This window comes from Terrapene carolina, unplaced genomic scaffold (genome assembly GCF_002925995.2).
Source record: "Terrapene carolina triunguis isolate 2854851 unplaced genomic scaffold, T_m_triunguis-2.0 Scaffold58, whole genome shotgun sequence".
NCBI lineage: Eukaryota > Metazoa > Chordata > Testudines > Emydidae > Terrapene > Terrapene triunguis.
In genome coordinates, this window is record NW_020664409.1 from 99,468,929 (window position 1) to 99,492,635 (window position 23,707).

Sequence of the window (23,707 nt, forward strand, 5' to 3'; positions counted from 1 at the left end):
AATGGGATCCAAACCACAAATAAATCCATTTTACCCTGTATAAAGCTTATACAGGGTAAACTCATAAATTGTTCGCCCTCTATAACACTGACAGAGAGAGATGCACAGCTGTTTGCCCCCCCCCAGGTATTAATACATACTCTGGCTTAATTAATAAGTAAAAAGTGATTTTATTAAATACAAAAAGTAGGATTTAAGTGATTCCAAGTAATAACAGACAGAACAAAGTGAATTACCAAGCAAAATAAAATAAAACACGCAAATCTAAACCTAATACAGTAAGAAAACTGAATACAGATAAAACCTCACTCTCAGAGGTGTTCCAGTAAGCTTCCTTTTACAGACTAGTCTCCTTCTAGTCTGGGTCCAGCAATCACACACACACCCTGGATACTGTCCTTTGTTCCAGTTTCTTTCAGGTATCCTTTGGGGCTGGAGAGGCTATCTCTTGAGCCAGCTGAAGACAAAATGGAGGGGTCTTCCAGGGGTTTAAATAGACTTTCTCTTGTGGGTGGACACCCCTCCCTCCCCCTGTGTAGAATCCCAGCTACAAGATGGAGTTTTGGAGTCACAGGGGCAAGTCACATGTCCATGCATGACTCAGAACTTACAGGTAACAGCCGTGGTTCACATGCTACCTTGAACGTCCTCAAGTAGACTTCTTATGTGGATTGGAGCCTTCCAAGATCCATTGTCTGTTAAGTGTTTCTTGATTGGGCACTTAACTTGCACATTCCTTTCTCAAGAAGCTGACCAAATGCTTTACTAAGGCTACTTAAAATCAAGCAACTACACAGCCAATATTCATAACTTCGAATACAAAAATGATACATGCATACAAATAGAAGGAATAGATTCAGTAGATCATAACCTTTACAGAGATATGTTACATGGCATATGTAGCATAAAACATATTCCAGTTATGTCATATATACATTCATAAGCATATTTCCATAAAGTCTTATGGGGTGCAACGTCACACTGTCCATCACTAAATATAAAATTAAAACGTGCAATAAGGACTGGATCATGCAAGGTGTTCAGCAGTTAGCAGGACTGGGCACTATCTGTAAAAGATTATCCTCTTTACCCCACTCCTCCCTTTCTAAATTGCTCAAATCCATCAGCACCAATTCTTCAATGAAAGAGGCTACTAGATCATTAGAAATGCAGTGATGCAGCCAGCCCCTAAAGACCTGATCTTCCATGGACATGAATAGAAAGACAGCTACTGACTTCAAAGGGCTTTGAATCAGTTCCTTAGTGATAATGTTTCAGTTTCTTGCCGAAAAATGTGCACTTATGTACACCCTTAATTCACTCAGTGAAATGGAAACAAATTAGATGACAGAACCACCTAAAAATAAGAAAAAAAAGAGGGAAAGAAACCAAGCTGCACTGAAATTGTGCAACTAACAGGGCACATTACTCCTCTTTCACTTTTCTTTGTGTTTTATCCCATCACTTACCCATTATCTATGGGCCTTTCAGATCCCATGATAAAGGTCATTGAAAACTGGACTGGAAAGAACACTAGAATGAGTAGTAAGGACCATCCTAGGATGGCAACAGGGGATGGATTTTGTGACTTGAGACTTTTTTTCCCATCTCTAATTTCTATGAATCTATTGGAAAAGCAATTATTCCTTCTGTAGCTTTTGGTACATTCTATGCAGGGTAGTGGAAAGATTTTTTGAGTTGTTTGAGGAAAAACAGATGCAGGTCAACAAAATAAAATATTCAGTAGAAGTATCTATAGTAATTTGACTGGGCAGATTTAGATCTGTTTTGTTTCAGGAGGGCCAGCCATGATGATAAAGACAGCTTATTAGATGTTTCTATCGGGAATGTTTTAAAAATATCTTACCAAATTTCAGCCCCCATGCACCTGTGCAAGTGTCTCCTGCAGACAGGAAATCTCGTTTCAAGCTTTTAAAGAAGTTGCTCTGTTTCCAAACCTGGAATCAATTCTGCCATTTAAAAACAGAATGTGAAAGATCTAAAAGGATAACAGATAACAGCCCTAAATAACAGAGATGTCAAAAGCCTCCAGGACTTGTTGGCTCCATCAAGAACAGGGACGGGAAACTGGGCATGGCATGAGACAGCTCTCTGCCTGCCGATCTCTGGATTCCCATAGGAACAGAAGTCTTTTTGCCTTGGTCCTGTCTCCTCCACCCCTCCTTACTCCTGTGGTCACATGTGTGCACCCTCTGACTTTACACCAGCTGAGGATCTGACCTGTGGTCTCTTTAGTATAACTGAAGTTTGATCCCCCATTTTCTTTGGGCTATATTGACTCACCCTGGAAGAAGCCATGAGAGGGCTTCCCGGCAGGGAGCTTCCCAGTATGATGGGGAGGGTCTGGAGGATTGTGAAGTGTGAACAGGGCCGGCTCTAGGCACCAGCAAAACAAGCTGGTGCTTGGGGCAGCACATTTTTAGGGGTGGCATGGCCGGCGCCAGAATGCCACCCCTAAAAATGTGCCCCGGCCGCCCTAGCTCGCCATGGCGCGCGAAACAGCCAATTAGTACACCGCTACTCGCCCTCCCTCCCAGGCTCTCAAGCCTGGGAGGGAGGGGGAGCAGAGGCGCACGAATCAGCTGTTTCGCACGCCGGGGCGGCTCGGGGTCCCCCCCTCCCTCCCAGGCTCTCAAACCTGGGAGGGAAGGGGAGATCCCGAGCGGCCGTTTCGCGCGCCGCTGCTCCCCCTCCGTCCCAGGCTTGGGAGCCTGGGGGGAGGAGGCAGGGCTGGGGATTTGGGGAAGGGGCGGAGTTGAGGCGGGGCCGCGGGTGGGGTAATTAAAGAAGGTGGGGGCGGCCAAAATTGTTTTTGCTTTGGGCTGCAAAAATCCTAGAGCCGGCCCTGAGTGTGAAGGTTGCACCCTCTTGTATCCTTGTAGATCTCAGGCATCTGTGGGGAAGGGATTTCCCCTCTATCCTGGAACTGCCCCTCACCTTGGCAGTGTAGCCCCTAGTGCATCTGCACTGCTAATGGCTGGGTCCCCCTATGGCTTCTTTGTAGTAGCCATGAAGAGGACTCAGAGGGAGGTAATGCAGCTCCAAGCCGAATTACCTGCTGCTTCGATTTTCAGATGCAAATCCAAGGACTATGCAGCAGAGAGCAGCATCCCCCTACTGCATCCTTCCCGTAAACCCCCACAGAGCCTCAGCAGAGGGGCATCTTTGTATGATAATGGCAGGGGTTGGAGACAGCACTCTGCCTTCCCATGGGAGTTCATCAGCATGAAGAGTGCTGTCTCCCCGTGTGATTCTGCAGAGGGTGGTTTGAGCCTATGTACAGGGCATTCTGTGGAACGTTGAACTTTCGTTTTTAAAAAAGACCCTGATTTTGCTCTTAGAAATTTGAAGAAAGTCAAGGACGAGCCAATAGCAAAACAGCCTTTTATCAGGCTCTGCAAAATTCCCTCGGAGGAGAGGACTCCAATTCCTTCATTGAAGATGCAGCTGCCTGGTACTATTCCCTCCAGCACTCGACTGCCGATTATGCATCATTTTCCCGGGCTTTGGAGAACGCCACACGGTAAGAAATTCATTTTAGGATTCTGTTGTGTGATTCGGGGTTAAACAGGTTTGGGTTTTCATCATTGTCAAATACACACTCAGATACTATGGTGGTGAGGACCTTACAAGCACCTGCATCGAGAGATGGGAAAAGGAGGCTGTAGGATTTGGATTGCATAGTAGGCTGGCTGTTTGGGGTTCTTTTTTCTTTTTCTTTTTGTTTATTTTAAATCTTCTAATAGCCATGCGCTGTTAGTAAAAGGAGGGAGATGAAATGGTTTTGGTGCCCTTTTGAAAATGGATTTTCCACATCAGGTGCATTTTGGAGTAAAAAAAATATTGAGACCAAAAAGGTTACCGGACAATATTTGTCTAGGTACCCTTTGCTATTGAAGATGATTTGGTTTGAAGAAGGGATTTTCTCACCCAGGTGATCCTCATTACAGTATGACAGTTCCTGGACCACATTTTTCAAAGATAGGTGACTAAGGTTTGCCACCATCATGCACAATTCGATACCTAAATAACTGGCCTGATTTTCAGAGGTTCGGAGCACCTTACAGCAGCTCTTGAAGGAACTAGACAAGTCCAAAAACTTTGAAAACTGGTAACTTTTATTTAGGTGGCTGAGTGTGGATTTAGATGCCTGCTATGTTCAGAGAGTCAGATTTCAAAATGTTGGCCTTTGCACTCATATGTATGTTATCAAAGTGTAAAAATATAATTTATCCTTTCTGGAAAGCGCTCCACAAATGGCTCTCCTATGGAAAACAATGGGATCTGCTTACACAGAAGACTTGCAGAGTTGGGCATTAACTAATTGTCACACCACCTCTGTGTATTATTGATCCCATTCCACAGACAGCTAAACTAAGGCAGAGAAAGCCTTTGAGTTTGATGCTTCATTTCCTGGCACCTTGTGTAGTCATTTACACCAGTGCACAGTGACTGTAAAATACCAATCTCCTAAATTAGTGCACTAATACTTCCTGGCTCCCTCCGTGCACCTTCTCCTCCACTGCACCCCTGCAAAGGTGGCTAAAATCTGGCCCTTCATGTTTAATTGGAATAGATTAGAAAGCCTTCCTCTTTGCAGAAACTACTCTTTGCTATCTTTGGTTAGCATACAGGCAGGACCGTCCTTACCCATATGCGAAGTACGCAGCTGCATAGGGCACCAGGAAATTCGGGGCACCAAATTTCCTGGTACCCTGCGCAGCTGCGTGCTGCTCCAGCCCCTGCTCCGCCCCTGCCCTGCCCCCACTCACCGTCAGCGGGAAGTGCAGCGGCCCTGCCCCAGCTGCGCCGCTGGTAAGTGCTGGGGGGTGGTTCCCCCCGTCCCCCAAGCCAGCCCTGTGCCCACCCCCCACTGTGGAGGCCTGGGGCCAGTACCCACCCCCTCACACAAAGGCCTGGGGCCCCACCCCACCCCCCACAGGGGGACTGCGTAGGGCCCAGAATAGCTAGGGACGGCCCTGCATACAGGTTTGTTGTGAAGATTTCTCCTTATTCCCAAGTAGATGTATTTAGAGGTGGGTTAGTTTGACTTGCTGGGCTGTCTCAATGTGAAGACCCGTCTGTTTCACACTTGCTTCTCCAGGAGCCCTGGCTGCTGCAGTGTTTTGATTTCCACTGTCTGTGCTACATAGTATGGTACTCCACTTGTGTCACTCTGCATACCACCGGAGGCATGCTTTCCTTTTCAGTAGCCTGTCAGCCTTCGTTTGCATTGCAGGCCACTGCCGCGGGAGAGGGAGCTGAAAGTGAGCCAAGGTTAATGTAGAAAATCGGATCCAAGAATCCAATGAATGAATGTGTTTGTGAAAGGCCTCTGAGTGGGCCTGGTGCGCCTGTGCATTGTGGCCCAGGAGAAAAGAAGCAAGAAGCAGATAGCAGGCTGCAGTTTGCTCCTTGAAATGATATTTGGGGATTTTTTATCAAGAATACCACTATGCTGGGTTTTCCGGCCATGTCCATCCATCTGTCTGTCATATTTATGGGGTGCCAATCACTATAGTGTCTACGTACAACTTATTCCAGTATGGATCCTAGTACTAAACATGCTAAAAACCATGGGGAGAATTATGATAACTTGTGGGAGTGCTGCATGGAAATTCCATTATATGTAAATCTGTCACTCACAAGAGGCACCACCTCTCAGCCCGTGCGATGGCTACCTCAGCAAGGAGCCATTATAACATTCAGACTTGGTACTTCCCTTCTGTCACGTCTTTCATTCGAGGGCCTGCCTCAAAATATGCTATAAATAGGACCCTACCAAATTCATGGCCATGAAAAATGCATCACGTACGGTGAAATCTGGTCTCCCCCCCATGATACCTGGTCTTTTGGGTGCTTTTACACTATACTATACAGATTTCATGGGGAGACCAGCGTTTCTCAAAGTGGGAGTCCTGACCCAAAAGGGAGTTGCAGGGGGGCCTCAAGGTTATTTTAGGGGGGTTGCAGTATTCCCACTCTTACTTTTGCGCTGCCTGCAACGCTGGGCAGCTGGAGAGTGGCGGCTGCTGACTGAGGGCCCAGCTCTGCAGGAAGCAGTGCAGAAGTAAAGGTGGCAATACCATACCCTGCCGTCCTTACTTCTGCGCTGCTGCTGGCTGTGGCTCTCCCTTCAGAGCTGGGCTCCCGGCCAGCAGCCGCTGCTCTCTAGCTGCCCAGCTCGGAAGGCAGCGCCGCTGCCAGCAGCAGCGCAGAAATAAGGGTAACAGTACCGCAACTCCCCCTACAATAACCTTGTATCCTCCCCAGGGCCGACTCCAGGCACCAGCCCAGCAAGCAGGTGCTTGGGGCGGCCAAGGGGAAGTCGGGCTCTTCGGCGCCAATTCGGCGGCGGATCCCTCGGTCCCTCTCCAAGGGAAGGACCTGCCGCCGAATTGCCGCCGAAGAAGAAAGCGGGGCAGTGGAGCTGCCGCCGATCGTGATCACGGCTTTTTTTTTTTTTTCCCGCCGCTTGGGGCGGCAAAAACCTTGGAGCTGGCCCTGATCCCCCCTCCCCTCACACTTCCTTTTTGGGTCAGGATCCCTACAATTACAACACCCTGAAATTTCAGATTTAAATAGCTGAAATCATGAAATTTACAATTTTAAAAATCCTATGACTGTGAAATTGACTAAAACAGACCAAAACAGACCGTGAATTTGGTAGGGCCCTAGCTATAAACACTAAACAAGCCCCAGAGCACCCACCATCAGGGGTGGATATTATTATCCACATTTATCAGATGAGTAAATTGATTCACAGAGATAAGTGAGTTGCCCAAACTCATACAGTGAGTAAGTAGAAGGACCCATAACAGAACCCAGGTCACCAAAGTTCAAGTCCCTTGTTTTAACCACTAGACAACACTTCCACCCTAATATTTACTCCAGGCTATAGCAGACATTTCAGAGAGGAGAAGGTGGTGATACATAACTTATAAATACTGAAGATGGCTAGATAGGGAAGAAGAAGGGTTTAAAAAATAATTGGGTAAATATATAAACCCAGACCACTTTCATGTTATGGGGCTATCATTTTTCAGTCAAGTTCTAGTGGGGTCATAGACCATGAGAAAGAAGCTTAAGTGGTTAAGTTGTAACCCACGTGCCCTATGTATTACAATTTAGGAGTATTTCTGGATTTTGTTTTTGTTTTTAATTTGCTTTGGTAATATTCTTAGATATTTTTTCTGGGTTTAAATTGTTTCACCGTTTTTTTTTCTATACAGTATTTTCTGAGCTATAAGAAGGTACACAAAACCACACGTACTCTCCATGCTATTTGTTTCTATTCTTAAAATACACAAGGAAACTTTTTTTTCAATTATGCAAGCTTCTTCTGCTCCTAGAATCGTAATAGGTGTTTGCAGAGATGCACAGGTTTTAAAGTGTTGCAGTATCTCATTTTTGTTTTTTTAAATTTCTCTAGAATATTTGACTCCTTTCCCTGCTCCTCCTGCACAGAATTTAGCTTTTAATGGCCAGTTGATTTCAGAATCTTCCTTCAGAATGAATGGTCTCAAAGTGATGTAGCTCCTGATATTTCAAAGACCATCCGCTCTGATAAAACCTCATGCTTACAGATTTACAAAGAATAGTGGCTTTAGTTTTCGATGGGTGTTGCCTACCGTAACTCCTACAGAGAGTTGTGGTCGGTCAGCCCATGTCTTTGTGGTTTCTAAGCTGAGGTTCTGTGAACTTAAAATAAATTTTGGTCAACTAAAATAGCTGCCCTAGGGAGGGGCCGTGTAGTTGAAATGCTTAAATAAAGAAATTAATTGTTGTGCTCCTCTTACATATTCTTTCCCCTCACCACTCACTTATGGCAGTTCCTATAAAAGCTCTATGTAGCAGCAAGGGTAGCATGTTCACTGCAATGTACAAGAATTGAAATCTCTGACTTTCATCCATGTATGCATATGTATGTAGATCTGGATGTATACACACACATACTGTCTTGTGTGAAGTCTTTGTGCATATAATACAAGTGTGTGGTGGTGATTTCTATTTGATAAATTTCCGATCCATGTGGTAAATTAGATTTGTCATGTAACTGGAATCACTTTACCCTTTACTCTGCCCACAAAGCCATCTCTCCCAGACAACTGCTTATCCTATTCCGTATCCCCAAGCAGTGTCAAATGGATGCCTTTTAAGACATGCCAAATAAATGTTCCTTTCCTTCTCCCAAACGCAGAAGTTCCCTCCAAAATTACACAGATCCGCGATCCAGAATGGGCGATATTCAGCCTTAATCAATGAGCTATTTAAGTGCTTTCACAAAACGTTACTGAATACATATTTTGCAAACCACTGGAGCAAGAAGTAGGAGATCTATACCATTAGAAATCCAGGAATCAATCAGAGAATGCTTCCTAGGCCTGCAAGCTCCTAAGATATCAGATTTTAAATATGCAACATTATTATGCATGGAAAAGCATAATTTAGAGCATAATTTTTAGAGCTTTCTAAACGACATTGGCTATAATTGCCCTTTCCTTCTCCCTGTGGAGCGTGGGTGTGCAGGGGAGCTGGCTCACTCCACTAGGGAGAAAGGCAGATATAGGAGGCAGAAGCCGTTCTGGGAGACACGAGGAAGCCTGCTGTCAAAAATAGAAAGATGATTTAAAGTCTTTTCTAGTTACGTAATAATTGTCTCCTCTTTGCCTCTTTTCAGTGACCACTTTATCACCTGTCCCATTATCAGCATGGCCAAGGACTGGGCTGATAACTCCAGAGGGAATGTCTTCATGTACCATGTGCCTGTGAGCTCCTCTCAGAGCAGGTAAGATCTGTCTTACCTTGGTGTTTGGATGTGGAGTTTGTGAAACCAAAACCAGGGTCGTCTGGTCTGGTTTTGTCTCTGCTCTACATTGGACAAGTCACTGGACCAGCTTTTCCTTCTTTACGTGGTACTGGGCATAAGTCATCCATGGTCAATAGACTTTTTTTTTTTTTTAAAAGGATGATGATTCTTGATAAAGCACAAAAGGGAAAGGGGTAGAATTTTGAGATGCGCTCAGCATTGGTTTAAGACCGCTCCTGTTGAAGTCAATGGAGCTTTACCACTGACTGTTTGCCCAACGATGAGAAGCTTAATGATGACCTTCCGACTAGAGAGGATGGATGATCAGGTTAAAGCACTGGGCTGGGACTCAGGAGATCTAGCTTCATTTTCCAGCTCTGCCACAGATAACCTGTGTGACCTTGGGCAGGTCACTGCACCAGACTCTGGGCCCTGAACCAGTCCCTGTCCACCTCTCTGGTGGCACTGACAGGCCACAAAGGAACTTCAGTGGTCCCTGGAAAACTTCCCCAGTGCAGGAGCACGGTAGGACCACTTTGTGCTGCGGCCATTCTTGGTTGCAGAGCAGTCCCATGGCAGCAGTGGCAAGACTGCCATAAGTTAGAGCAGCCTTCTGGGATGCTATAATTCAACCAGCGTTCGCATTAGTTCCCAGAGCAACCAAAACCTGTGTGGTGTGTGATGGTCACTTAAAGCCATCTTTCTCCTCTGCGCCTTGGCTGCACCTTCCGAGAGTTCACTGGGAAAGTTACTCATATACATGAGTGTTTGCAAGATCAGGGCCTAAGCCAAGCATGTCTGACCTTAGCCTGAGGGGGTTCCTTTTTGTGACTCTAGGGGGTTACTCACATTATGTGGAGAAGCAGCATCAAGTTTTAAAAGAAAGGGTTAAAACTCCAGCTAGAAACAGCTTCTCAAACAATTTTTTAATGGTTTTGATAAGTACCGAAGCCCAAACCCCTAAGGGAGGGATAGCTCAGTGGTTTGAGCATTGGCCTGCTAAACCCAGGGTTGTGAGTTCAATCCTTGAGGGGGCCACTTAGGGATCTGGGGCAAAATTGGTACTTGGTCCTGCTAGTGAAGGCAGGGGGCTGGACTCGATGACTTTTCAAGGTCCCTTCCAGTTCTAGGAGATAGAATATCTCCATTATTTATTTTATTCTACTGGGCTGCAAGTATCCTCTTCTGTAGTGGATAACTGCAGATTATGAAGGTTAATCAGCTTTTACTTGTTTTATTTGGAGATTTTCAAACTTGTTTAGACGTGTCCCTCCAGAGAAGTCAAGGCTGGGCAGCTTAGTTTCCAGCTAGCAGTTGGGGCTTTTCACTGCCATGAGAAGCATCTGCTTCCTTCCTTCCCAGGCCAGAAGTGTCAGAGAGTCAGTAAAGGCAACATCTCGCATCATTGCTAATAAAGACCTTGACTGAGCAAAGCACTTAAGCAGATACTTACCCTTAAGCACATGCTTATAGTGCATTCTTGAATTGGGGCCATAGTGTTTCAACAGCAATTTTCTCTCTCCATGTCCTCCATTCACCTGGTCCAATAGTGTCTTTTAATTAATGTCTAGCGTTGTGGCTAGAGCTCTCTTTTCCCAGTGTCTCCCTGAAGAGATGGGATGGCTGAATGGGTAGAGGTTTTGTTTTGGTGAGTCGGGAGGGCGTTTTAGCTGAAGTTGGGCTACAAGCTGTGAATAAATTTGTTTCCGATTGCAGGGCAGAGAGCATTTTAAAACCAACTGAGATCTGGGCTACAGAAGATGGCCACTGTGGTGCTATAGCAGATATAGTCACTTTATTTAAAGCAGAGAAGAGTTGACTCCCTGGGGAGCCGTCATTTCATCGGGAACTCTTGCAGGAACAGTCACACAATTCTGTCTGGTTACCAATGTACTTAGATAAGTGACTTTTATGAGACTCCAAATGGAACAGAGATGCACTCCGCCCAGGAGCGCCGCCAGCTTTTCTGCCGCCCTAGGCGGCGGAAGGTCCCGCCCCGAAATGCCGCCCCCCACAGAGGCAGCGGAAGGTCCCGCCGCCGAAATACCGCCGCGGTCGTCGCCCCCCAAATTGTAGCGCCCTAGGCAACCGCCTAGGTCGCCTAATGGGTTGCGCCGGCCCTGACTCCGCCAAAACCCAGCAGGATAAAAAGGAAAGGTGTGTTCTCAATTTAGCCAGCAAGTTTCATCTTGCAGGAGAACGGAGATAGCCCACTTATTGGCTATACTAGCGGCTAATTGCGGGGTAGATGTGATAGTGCTTATGGATCCCATAGGAAGTGTTTTAGAACCACAGAAATCAAGGAGGATTCAGCAAACTTTCACTCTCGTCTTGTCCCATTAGAGATCTTGTTTGTATTTGCAAGATTAACTACTTCTCAAACTCCCCATATCAGTAAGAGTTTATATAGCTTTCTCTGGCTTGAGTACACATTCTTCAAATATTTATATATTAGCCAGCCAACATCTAAGCCAGCTCTTTCAGTCTTGTTTCATGCTTTCCAGCTGAACATATTACATTCTTTGTGCCTCCCTTTTGGTCAGTTCAGAACTGATCATAGAAGAAAATTAGTTGCAACAAAGATTATTAGTTCACTTTCCCATAGCCACTTACAAAAAAGCTGGTGCCTGACACTAGGGAGGTAGAAAGGTGTAGTCTAGTGGTGAAAACACAAGACAGGGAGCCAGAAACTCATCCGTTAGAATCTCAGGCTCTCTGAGCAGCTTGGAGCTAAATCGCTCATAATGAGAACTGGGCCCAAAATGGAATGTTAGATCTGAATCTTCCATGTGTCAGGTTCAGGTTGGAGCTAAACTTCACGGTCCAGGCACATCTTTACTAATGCTTTGATTTTAAAAAAACAAACAAAAATGATGTTAAAAGAGCTTTATTTAGGTTGCAAAGTCAAGCCCTTAAAAGTTAGGAAATACCAGAATTCAGGTTGCCTGTGCAACCTTAATTTGATCCTCTTGTACTTATACATCATCGCACACAATTTTTTCCATAGGACCCCAGTCTGATTCAGTGCACAGCTTCATACTGCACATAAATCTGTGAGTATATCATACAGTCTAACAAGTTGTGTGTGTATGGGCCACTGTAACATGCAGTGTAGTTGTATCCGTGTCAGTCCAGGATATTAGAGAGACAAGGTGGGTGAGGAACAATAAAAAATATTACCTGGGCCACGTAAGTCGTTTGTTTCTAACTGAGCTTCTCCTAATTCTTCATTTCGTTTCTGGCAGGTGAAAATCGCTCCAGCACACTGTCTGACAGCTCCATTACACACCAAGCAAACCATGCTGATGAGTCTATTGGTTTGTGTGACTTTGCATGGAATAGACTCATCACAAAGTGCTTTCAAGTCAATAACACGAGAAAAACCCTGTAATCTCAAGGCAGTAAAATACAAAATCCTTGTGTATGATAGAGATGTGTCCAAATGGTCCCCCTCAAACTAGAGCCAGTTGAATCTGAGTAATTTAGATAACATATTTTAGAATATTCATTTGAATACACTATTCATAAACACCGTTTCTCAGAATTTACCTACTTCTCTAGATTTCCCAGGTAACTGGAAATTTTTCCATAAATCTCTGAATACAGGTATATTTTTCACTATTTCCCCAGCTTTACTTCAAGCCATGAGCAGTTCAAATTTGCCCCTGTGTCTAGTTTTTACATCTTGAGCCTATCTCTAGTATATGGAAATGTTTGAGACAGGGAAGCTGCATGATATGACTCAACTTTATTGACTTGCAGAGTGTTTTGTACGAGCTGTAATAATTTCACATGGAAGAGAGGAAGGAAGGCCCAGTGGTTAGGAGCTCCTCTGGGACTTGAGAGAGGCAGGTTTGATTCCCTGCTCTGCTATAGACTTCGTGTGTGACGTTGGGCAAAGTCGCTTAGCCTCCCTGTGTCGCAGTTCAGTTCTCCATCTGTAAAATATAGACAATAGCACTTCCCTACCTCACAGAGGTGTTGTAAGGATAAATACATTAAACATTATTATGTGATCAGGTACGACAGTACTGGGGACCATATAAGTACCCAAGTTTCATAGATAGCAGTAATCGTCATACTGTGCAGATGGCTGTTCCCAAACGGGTTGTTGCACAATACAATGATCCCTGCATGTCTTCTAGTTCCTACTGTACCATGGACTCAAAACTCAAGTGTCCTGCTACATATGCCTTGATACTTTACACATACCTTGTGCATATATCACACAGTCTAACATGTTGCAAGTTCTGTGTGTGTCAGCCACTGTAACAGTTGTATCCGTGTCAGTCCCAGGATATTAGAGAGACAAGGTAGGTGAGATAATATCTTTTATTGGTCCAATAAAAGGTACTACCTGGTCCACTGTAAGTCATTTGGGCTCCCAAAACTTTTTATAGTTAACTAATCAATAACTGCAGAAGGCTAGAGGCATTAAAATATAAAGATGATGGTAAAAAGAGAACTTTGTCTTGCATTAAAATGTTGGTGATATGTATATATGCACACATAAAGTGTGCTATATTATTTTATACATATACAAATACACGGATATAGATGGAAAGAACAGTTGACACTTCTGTTTATTATATATGTGCAGAATTACAGGAAACCATTAACTGGGGGTTCTCAAGTAACAAAGTGGAACTTGCAGTGGGTGAACTAATATCACTATCCATATGGTAAAATTCTCTCGGCTTGGCGTGACACTGTGTCTGTCTGCTTTAGTCTTCAGTTTCTATTTGAGTAAGGAACATAATGCATAGCCAACTCCTGCATTAATGATCTGCAGCAAAAATATATAACACAGATGTAATTTTTTTTACCCTTTGCAGAAGACGTAAAGCCTTAGAGTAAACATTGGTTCTAAACAATGCAGCAAGAATGTGGCTGCTCAGGACTGGTTGTTTTTAGAGTGTAGAAATTCAGGATATAATTTTAGTTACAGGAAAACGGAGACAGGATAAGTACATTGTGACCGCAATTATTCTGTTTGTTTGGTTTTGTAAATAGTACCGATAACGGCAAAGAAGCTATTCATTAACCCTTTAGGCTGTTTCTATATAACCCCAGATTCATAGATTCATAGATTCTAGGACTGGAAGGGACCTTGAGAGGTCATCGAGTCCAGTCCCCTGCCTGCATGGCAGGACCAAATACTGTCTAGACCATCCCTGATAGACATTTATCTAACCTCCTCTTAAATATCTCCAGAGATGGAGATTCCACAACCTCCCTAGGCAATTTATTCCAGTGTTTAACCACCCTGACAGTTAGGAACTTTTTCCTAATGTCCAACCTAGACCTCCCTTGCTGCAGTTTAAGCCCATTGCTTCTTGTTCTATCCTTAGAGGCTAAGGTGAACAAGTTTTCTCCCTCCTCCTTATGACACCCTTTTAGATACCTGAAAACTGCTATCATGTCTCCTCTCAGTCTTCTCTTTTCTAAACTAAACAAACCCAATTCTTTCAGCCTTCCTTCATAGGTCATGTTCTCAAGACCTTGATGTGATCTGGCTTGTTGATGATTCATTAAGTGGCACTGCTCTCATTGAATTATTACTATAGCAAAGCCCCAACATGGTTTTCAGTCCTACTGTGCAGCCGGAGGTGCTGTCTTTTAGATGATATATAAAAATCAAGGTTCTTCTCACTTAAAGGGCCAGATAATGAGCTGCTGTTAATCGATGTAATTCCAGTAAAGTCAGTGGAGCTACATTGATTTACGCTAAGTGAGGACTATCTACTATCGCACAGTCAGTAAAAATTCCATAATAGTTCTTGCAAGAGTAATTGTTGTTAACCTTGATGTCCTGCCCAAATTCCTGTATCAGTAATTGCATTCTGCTTACTTTCTGTAACTTTAGTTGGAGTGCTGTATTCTTCACTTCTGTACTGTTGTGTGGGGTTGCTGTGTGCTGTTGAGCAGCTGCCACGTACTCAGGGTTGGCTGCATTTCAGTAGCAGGCGATAGGATACCCATAAATAAAAGGGATGGGAAGAGTTCTTCATTCAGATTCAGTTTGGATGTGAATCTACTCAGCTGTGAAGTATATTGGTTTTCTGATTAATAACGCTAATACAAATGTTGGCTGTAAAACTTACCAAGAATATGGCAGAATAAAAACAGACATTCTATATTTATACTTCAAGAAATGTATTTACTTAATTAAATAATTAATGATCCCAGATGGGACCATTATGATGATCTAATCTGACCTTCTGCATAACAGGCCCAGAGAACCTCAGCCTAACTATTATTATTCAGGTGCACTCAACAGCTTACCACGTTGAGTCCCATTGTGTTAGGCGCTGTACAAGGAAATTGCTTCTAAGAATTTACGTATCTACAAGACAAGGCCTAACAGGTAGATGAGACAAACAAGTGAATTAAGATGGTGGGCAGGGGGACGTGGTAACAAACACTGGAAGATGTGTGGAGTTTTTAGCCAATCAGGATCAGTAACCAGAGTATACATTTACACTTGCCAAGGTCTTGTCACTTTTCCCTCTAAAATCCCTCTAAAATCTGCTACTTTCTCTCCACCGCTTCTGCTAAAACTTGGTTTTCTTCCCCTTGGACTATTATAATCTACTCTGCTCAAACCTCACTTCTCTTCTATCCATCCCATATGCTTCCACTAAAATAATCTTCCTTTCCCACTTATCTAATCATGTCACATCTCCTCAAGTCCCTTTGCTGATTCTCTGATATCCAGCCTACGGGTCCAAATATAATCTTTTTTCTAAAATTTCTTCCTTGAGGGTGGTCGTGTTCAGATTTGGGGGCCTCATTACTCAGCAGATCCAGCTGCTAATCCCAACCGGGCTGGAGAGGGACAGGACTTCCTCTTTCCCTGCATGGGCCACTCCTGGGGCTGGGTCAGACCCATCTCTGGGAACCTCCCCCGGCTGCAGGAAGCTCTGTGGCTGATGACTTGGAGCCCAGCTCTGAAGGCAGCGCCGCTGCCAGCAGCAGCACAGAAGTGAGGGTGGCATGGTACAGGGGAGTTATCACTTTTGTGGGGGCAGAACCAACCTTATGGGTGGGCAACCACCCATGGTGCTGTGGTAAGGGTGGCGCTGGGATCCCCTGACACACACATGCAGCCAGCCCAAGGCCCCTTTTGCCCCTTTAACAACCTTTAACCCCACAAGAGCTAGGCCTAGAACCGGGGAGGGGCAGGGCTGAGGGCACACCTGCCGAGGGCTCCTACGTGTGCTGGGCTCCTACCATGTGCTGGGCTCCATGGTCCCACCTCTGGGAACCTCTTCTGGCTCCAGCAAGCTGCTGCTGACAGTGGCACAGAAGTAAGGGTGGCAATACCACACCATGCCACCCTCACTTCTGTGCTGCTACTGGCGATGGCACTGCTTTCAGAGCTGGGCTCTCGGCCAGCAGACGCCACTCTCCAGCTGCCCAGCTCGGAAGGCAACACCAGCACAGAAGTAAGGGTTGCAATCCCACAACATCCCCAACCCCTCCACCAAGAGCCAGATTTCATGGGGGAGACCAGATTTCACAGTCTGCGGTGCATTTTTGACAGCCATGAATTTGATAGGGCCATACTGAAGGACAGGGAAGACATCAGCAGCAATCTAGTGTCACAGCAACAACAAGCTAAAAGTCTTGGGGGACCAAAAAATGCAAAAGTATCCTTTGAAACTACACACATCAACCAAAGGGCCAAGTTTTCAAGCATTCAGTTTCCATAAGTGCAGTTTGGCATTTGGAATCCACATTTTGGATTGCATAAAATGCATCCACCTTCCCAGCCCTTTATTGGAGCTCTGGCCCTCAGAGTCTGTATCAGTTGCCATGAGCATGCTTGACCTGAATGGATGTCTTTTTAAATACATTCTCTAGCTGAACCACATTTTACTGGGTTTAATGCAGGAATTACTGGATAAAATTCCATGGCCTATGTTATGCAGCAGTTCAGACTAGATCAGGGGTGGGCAAACTATGGCCCGCGGGCCGGATCTGGCCCCTGAGGACTTTGGATCTGGCCCACGGGATTGCCACCCCCATGGCGCCGCAGGCCCCGCGCCGCTCCGGGAAGCGGCCGGCACCACGTCCCTACGGAACCACGGCCAATGGGAGCTTCGGGTGTGGAACCCACAGGCAAGTGCAACACGCAGAGATCTCCACCCTCCCTCCCCCAGGGGCCACAGGGATGTGATGCTGGCCACTTCCCGGAGCAGTGCGGGGCCGGGGCCAGGGCAGGTTCAGGGACGTGATGCTGGCCGCTTCCCAGGCAGTGCAGGGCTGCACCCCGCACCCTTCCTGCACCCCAACTCCCTGCCCTGAGCCCCCTGCCTGCACCCCAACCCCATCCCACACCCCTCCTGCATCCCAACCCTCTGCCCTGAGCCCCCGCCACACCCCGCACCCCTCCTGCACCCCAACCCCTTGCCCTGAGCCCCTTCCTGCACACCGCACCCCCTCCCACACCCCGCACTCCCTCACGCACCCCAACCCCTTGCCCCAGCCCTACATTCATGGCCCTGCAAGCAATTTCCCCACCCAGATGTGGCCCTCGGGCCAAAACGTTTGCCCACCCCTGGACTAGATGATCACAATGGCCCCTTCTGGCATTAAAATCTAATAACATAAACATTCACATTCTTGACTTGGACCACTGTTCCCATTAGTTGACTGTTTGATTCAACTTGTACATCCCTAATGTACAGTTGAAAACTTTATATATTAGGAATAAATAGTATACAGTGATTGAATCACATGAAAATACCCAAGAAAGGTCAGGATATGCTTGCAACTCAAATGTATCCGGTTGGGCCTGTTTAGTACGAGGGTGACCGTTTTATGCCAGTAGGAATTGTCATTCCTGTAAGTTTTTTCCATACGTTCCAATTTTCCTTAAAGAAACCAAGAGAAATGTTTTTCTCTTTTATATATTCTGCCACTTGTCTGAAAGGATTATGTAATATGTGGAAACGCAAGGAGCCAAATGTATCCCTGGAGGCTATGAGGTCGCACCTGGGAGTAATTTGGCCCATTATGCTGCTATAAATGTCTAGTTATTTCTTTTCTTCTTTGTCTGCAGCCAAATAGTATCTTCTTCACTAGGTGGTTTGGTTTTATTTTTTTGTTAGTCATAAGGATGAACATAGAAATACAAGCAAAATGCTTAAATTGCTGGAAGATTGCTCCTTTTCTATAAGATTGGTTTAGATTGGTGCTGCCAGGGTCATCACCAGACACTGATTCTTTCTCTGTAAATCTATCGGTATTCATTCAAAGGGAATTTAGAAGTCTGTACAAAGAAGTGAATTTATCATTTCCGATACTTCTTGAGAAAAAAATTCTAGATTTGTACCATTTGATCTGATTTTCAAAGGGGCCAAAGGATTGTGCAAATGTGTGATCCATTATGTACAAATGAAATTTGGAATCCTATTCTTAAGCTATACATCTGGCTCCATTAAAGTCACTCGGAGTTTTGTTGTTGATCTCATGGAGGCCTGGATCTCACTCATGTTGTTCTGTCAAATCAGTCTGAAAGTGTTACCTTCTAACCATAAATAACCTGTGATTTTTTTCTAATCACGTAGGCTTGCTATGGCTACTACTTAAGTGGCAATCAGAACCTAGTGCCTTCAGCATGAAGCTGGAAACCAGGAATTCTGAATTCTGGTCTCAGCTCTGACACTGACTCCCTCTGTAGCCTGGGGCGAAGTCACTTAAAATTCCATTCTTCTATTACAAAGGACTATGTAAAAATGATACTTTTTTACTCCCCAGATCTACTGCCGATCTACATCTGATGACTTCAGTGACTAGTATAAGTCTTAGTACGTTGCTTTACTCCTGTTAGCCCCATCACAGCCAAGAAATTGTGCAGGGTTCCATTTTTTCTTGTGCATCAACAGGGTTGTTTACTGCATTCCAATTAGAGGTCCAGTTGCACCTATGCAAATCAGCTGATGGCAGCGAGTCTGCACAGGTCACGGAGGGTATAATTTGGCCTGCAGAACGTTTGTTACTGGTGATGATACAAGAGGAGAAAAGCACCTCGCTTGACGCTGAGATCCCCAGGCTGGCAGTTAAATCCGCTGAGGCTAATGCTCTATCTACACTTAGAATGCTACAGTGGCCCAGCTCTACTGCTGCAGCTGCACTGCTGTAGGGCTTCATGGTAGATACTCCCCACAGTGATCAGCGGGGTTAATCCATCTCCCCAGGAGGTGGTACCTAGGTCAATGAAAGAATTCTTTCCTCGACCTAGTGCTGTCTACACCGAGGGTTAGGTTGGCTTAACTACGTGGCTCGGGTGTGAATTTTTCCCACCCTTGAGTGGCATAGCTGGGTTATCTAATTTTCCAAGAGAGGCCAGCCCTAACCGTCTGTCACCTCTTTTAGTAGTCGTCATGGTGGCACTGCCCATTGGGATGTGCATAGGTCTGGCTTGATACCACACAGCATTGCAGGATTTTGCTCAATGTCTGCAACCAAAACCAAGGCAGGGTTGAAGATCATACCAAGTCTAAGCTTCTCCAAATCAGCTGCTGTTCCATGTTTGCCTCAAACGTCTCATCAGACTCTCTCATTGCTTTGCATTTCCCCCATCCAGGTCCTACCAAACTCACTACCCAAAAGAGCAAGGTTCAAAACAATATAGCTTGGGAAGCAGAGGACTTTTATTGCCTATACGTTACTTAATGCCATATCAGGAAACCTGGGTAGAGCTCTTCACACAGATTAAGATGGAATGAATTTTGGGGAGAGGATACCAACTAAATTCCATCCACATGTTATCTGAGCTACTGCACTCCCCAACCTCGCCCCCGGTTTAAATCCCCATGTATTTGTTCCCGTTGTGTAGTTATCAATAAGAATTTAACAACACAAAACGGAATGGAAACATATGGCTAGACATGTCTTTCCTGTTATAAGTCATATAGCTTAGACTAGTCTAAGTCTATTCTGTTAATAGTTATCTCTGCCTTTCAAGGAGGACAATATTAATCATCATTGTTCAATGCAGTCAAAAAGACATTTTGCAAATAAACGTCCCTTTGGTGAGTTTGCTAATGACCTAGGTTTAGTTCAACTAAGTTATTGTCCTGCTTTGTCAGTAGTTCTCACTAAAGAATTATGGTTATCCTTGTTATTTTCAACTTTAGAATGATTGCAAAATAGTTTACAATTTATTGCCTTTGAATTGCAACATTGATTTATGTTGGATTATATCTTTGTCTGATAGAGTTTTTTTTAAAGAAACCAAAAAAAATTCACAAAACCAACTGAAAAGTAGAAGAATATATGAGTTGGAATGCTGTAAGATTAGCTCAAATTGTTAGATAATGGGGTTAAGGAACATTTGATGGAGAGGAACAAAAGAGAAGGGTTCCATTTCAGAGTCCATCATTCATCTAAAATTCAAACCACTGTACAATCCAAAAATGATTTTCTAGGGTGAAATAATGAACTAGATATAGGACATGGATAAAGTTCGGAATTATCTGCATATCTGCTAAGGGGAAATAATACAGAATGAGTCAGAATTTGAATGGGCAACAACAGTTCTATGTGTAGCTAAGATCCTGCTAAAAGAAACTATTGTGGTCTGTCGCATCACACTCTCCTGTTCTAATTGTGTGCCCTGAGTAGGGCTGGACAGAAAACAAGAACTCTACTTCATGAATAATTCTGAAGTTTTGACATTTGTTTTTGTTCCACACATGAGAATGAAAACTAGACTTTTCAGCATTTGCAAGAGACTGAGACCCCCATCCCTGAATACGCACTAATGCAGTGATTACACTCACCTGTGATGTGAGAGATCTAGCTTCAAGTCCCTGCCCAAGGCTATTCTGGGGCTTACTCGCTCGCTCGCTCTCTTCGGAAATTCCATTCTGGATTCAAGGACAGTTTTGCCAAAGCCAATACATTTGGAGTCAATGGGCATTTTCAGAGGGAAATTATATTTCATTGAAAAATCCGCAACCAGTTCTACTTCTGAATTATACACCTGACTCTGCCACTGAATTACTGGTTGACCTTGGGGAAGTCTCTTAGCGCCAGATTATACCACCTGACTTTACGTATATTGAGTAGTGCCCTACTCTGGGAGTTCTCCCATTGAAATCAAGCACTGAGCAAGGCACAGTTCAATACAGATAGTACAATACAGTCCTTAGCTTCTCTGTGGCTCAGTTTAGCAATCTGTAAAGCAGATACCCTATCTCATAAGAGAGGTATCATGCCGAGTTGATTAATGTTTGGAAAATGCTTTGAGATCCTTGACTGAAAAGTGCTATACATAGTAATATTATTGGGTGAAATCCTGGCCCCGTTGAACCCATTGGCAAAGTTTCCATGACTTCAATAGAGCCAGGATTTCACTCATTACATATATCATTACAATTAACTCTCTACATCAGAAGTTTATTAATAAACTGATTTATTGCTTTAAAAGAGGTTTCTTTAGATGGTGCTGTTTTCTGAACAATAGTTGGAGGGGGATATATTTTAATTTGAATGTCTGCACCTAAAAACATATTATTTAAAAGTCCCATTTGCTGTTGCTTTTTACAGTTTGTCCTTCCTAAAGACACCCGCCAAATCACCCTCCACTGGGCTCTGAACCTCCCCACTTAGAATCAGGATGGAAGCAGGCCAGTTAAGAGCTAATGTGGGGAGCCCTCTGGAAAAGGGGGAGTGTTGCAAGGGAAGTGACAGCAAAGAAATACTCCCTGGAAGAACTAATGAATTCATTACAGGGAAACTATAGACAGTTGCTCAGCTCTGAACCTTCAGCTTCCCACTTCCCTTGTACTGCAAAGGGAGTCAGTGGGTGCTTCCCTTAGCTGCTGGTCTCCTGTCCGTTCAGAGCTCCTGCTGGACCCAGGTCATTCACAATCTCTAGTGCTTTGCACTCAGATACAGTGGTGATGAGTGGCAATACAAACCCTTTGGGAAGATTTTTACCCATGGGAGAGAAAAGCTCCCCAGATATTTGCTGCCTGGTCATCTGGGGCACACACTCACACTCCCTCCCTCCCTCCCCTTTAACGTTGTCTTTTCTTCCCTGACCTCTTACTACTGACACCCACTGGCCAAAGAGCAGTACTATCATACAAGAACAATAAACAAAATCCTACTTACCGGTAGTTATGTTCATAGAAGTATGTTTAGCAAACTCTTAAACTGAGCTCTAACTCCATATCTATAACTACTAGTGCAGAGAACGTGATCTCATTTTGCGAGAGGCCTCCGCTAACAACCCACCTGTTTTCTGTGGAGAGACAATTTCATCCCTGGAGTAACTCCATTAAATGGATGAATTTGCCCTTTAACTACCTCATCATTATATTCCAAACAGACTCTTTTTCTTAAACATAATGGCTCCTTTAAGTACCTACTACTTTGGCCACAGCACTGATGCCAAACATTGCTATAAATGTAGAAGGCCAAGCAAGTTATTCTTAAAGCAGAATTATTAAACTCTAATCGTGCTTAATCCTTTATAAACATTTGGAGAAGAAAAATATGCTTTAATCTAGTGTCGGACCTACTTTTTTAGTGAAAAATCTGTAAATAATTCCGTTTCCAGATGCTAAGTATTATTGAGGTTTTATGATAGGACTAAGGAAAATAAGAGCAAAGATGTGTTTCATTTAGTAGGATGGGTGGATGTTTTTTGAAATACAGAATTTGGAGACAGAGTAGCACCACCTTCCCTCTGACCCTGACATATAAAAGAGTTATCTTCCATTCAGTCCGCCTGCCTAGGGTGGTTTGAAATGCAAGCCTTGTTCTAGGGGAGGCAGCATCTGGGACTTATCAATGCTGCAGCACTTTATGTCCATAAATAAAGTAGTTTTGGTTGTGTCCCCAGCTACTGCTTTTGATAGCAAACGTGTGCAGCCACTCACAGATAGAATCTTGCTGAGTGGCTCTAGGTTTTATTCATCCCAGACTTGCTCCAAAGTCCATTGCTGCCGACTGCCTTGATGTTATCAATATTTGACCAAGACAGAGTAAGGGGTACGGAAAAGGACATATCTGATTTGTGACCCACAGTTCTGTTACCGCTTTACTAGAAGATTACTTCTGCTGAGCAACCTATTTTGGTTGGTCTCCTGATATACTAGTACATATCCCAAACTATTAGGTCCTGGAAGTCTGGCATCATCCTGCCTGCCCAGAGTTCTGTCGCTGCTGGAACACTCCATGTTGCATGCAGGAATCATTCCACTGCCATAAAAGAGAGTTGCAGATGCCTAATCTGACCGACAGTGGTATCTACAGCATGTTTGCTAGGCTACCATTCAGAATTTAAGGAGAACTTGGCTGCAGGGACCAACTCCCCTCCCCTCCCCCCAACCAAAGAAACAAGAATAAAACTATGTTTAAAAGAAATTTGCATAAACATCTCCAGGCTTGTCTACACAAACAGCGCCCAGCAAGCTGGGATGCAAAGCTACCTCACACTAGCCTGCTGCATGCTAACTGGGCATGTGCACCCTGCTTCCATGCACTAACAGTTCCCTAGTAGTGCACTTTGACCCCACTTTGAAAGGAAATAGATCAAAATGCACTAGGGAACCGTTTAGTGCATGGCATCGGGGTCTAGTTACTGTGCGGCAGGCAGGCTAGTGCAAGGTAGATTTACACCCCAGGTTCCCCACAGAGAAACTGGATTGGAATCCAAAGACCCAACGGGTGGAATCCTGGCTCTACTGAAATTAAAAGCAAAACTCCCATTGACTTCAGTAGGGCCAGGATTTCATCCCAAGTCTCTGAAATAAACGGAGATTTATTCTTCCATCATTAATGCCACAGTCCATGTCACCCTTCCTTTTGGCTTCTCCTCTTTGAGCTTTGTTTTGGAAGAGGCCTGGTGACGCA

The 23,707-nt window shown here is 44.5% G+C and overlaps 1 protein-coding gene across 1 annotated transcript in view; it reads left to right on the forward strand.

Moving 5' to 3' along the window:
• Positions 1 to 23,707, forward strand: part of TG (thyroglobulin) — a 207,687-nt gene that overhangs the window by 179,515 nt on the left and 4,465 nt on the right. Inside the window, exons 44-46 of the mRNA XM_026659965.1 lie at positions 3,363 to 3,544; positions 8,702 to 8,789; positions 21,577 to 21,590. Of these exons, the coding sequence (XP_026515750.1) occupies positions 3,363 to 3,544; positions 8,702 to 8,789; positions 21,577 to 21,590 (284 nt within the window). The remainder of the gene's footprint in view (positions 1 to 3,362; positions 3,545 to 8,701; positions 8,790 to 21,576; positions 21,591 to 23,707) is intronic.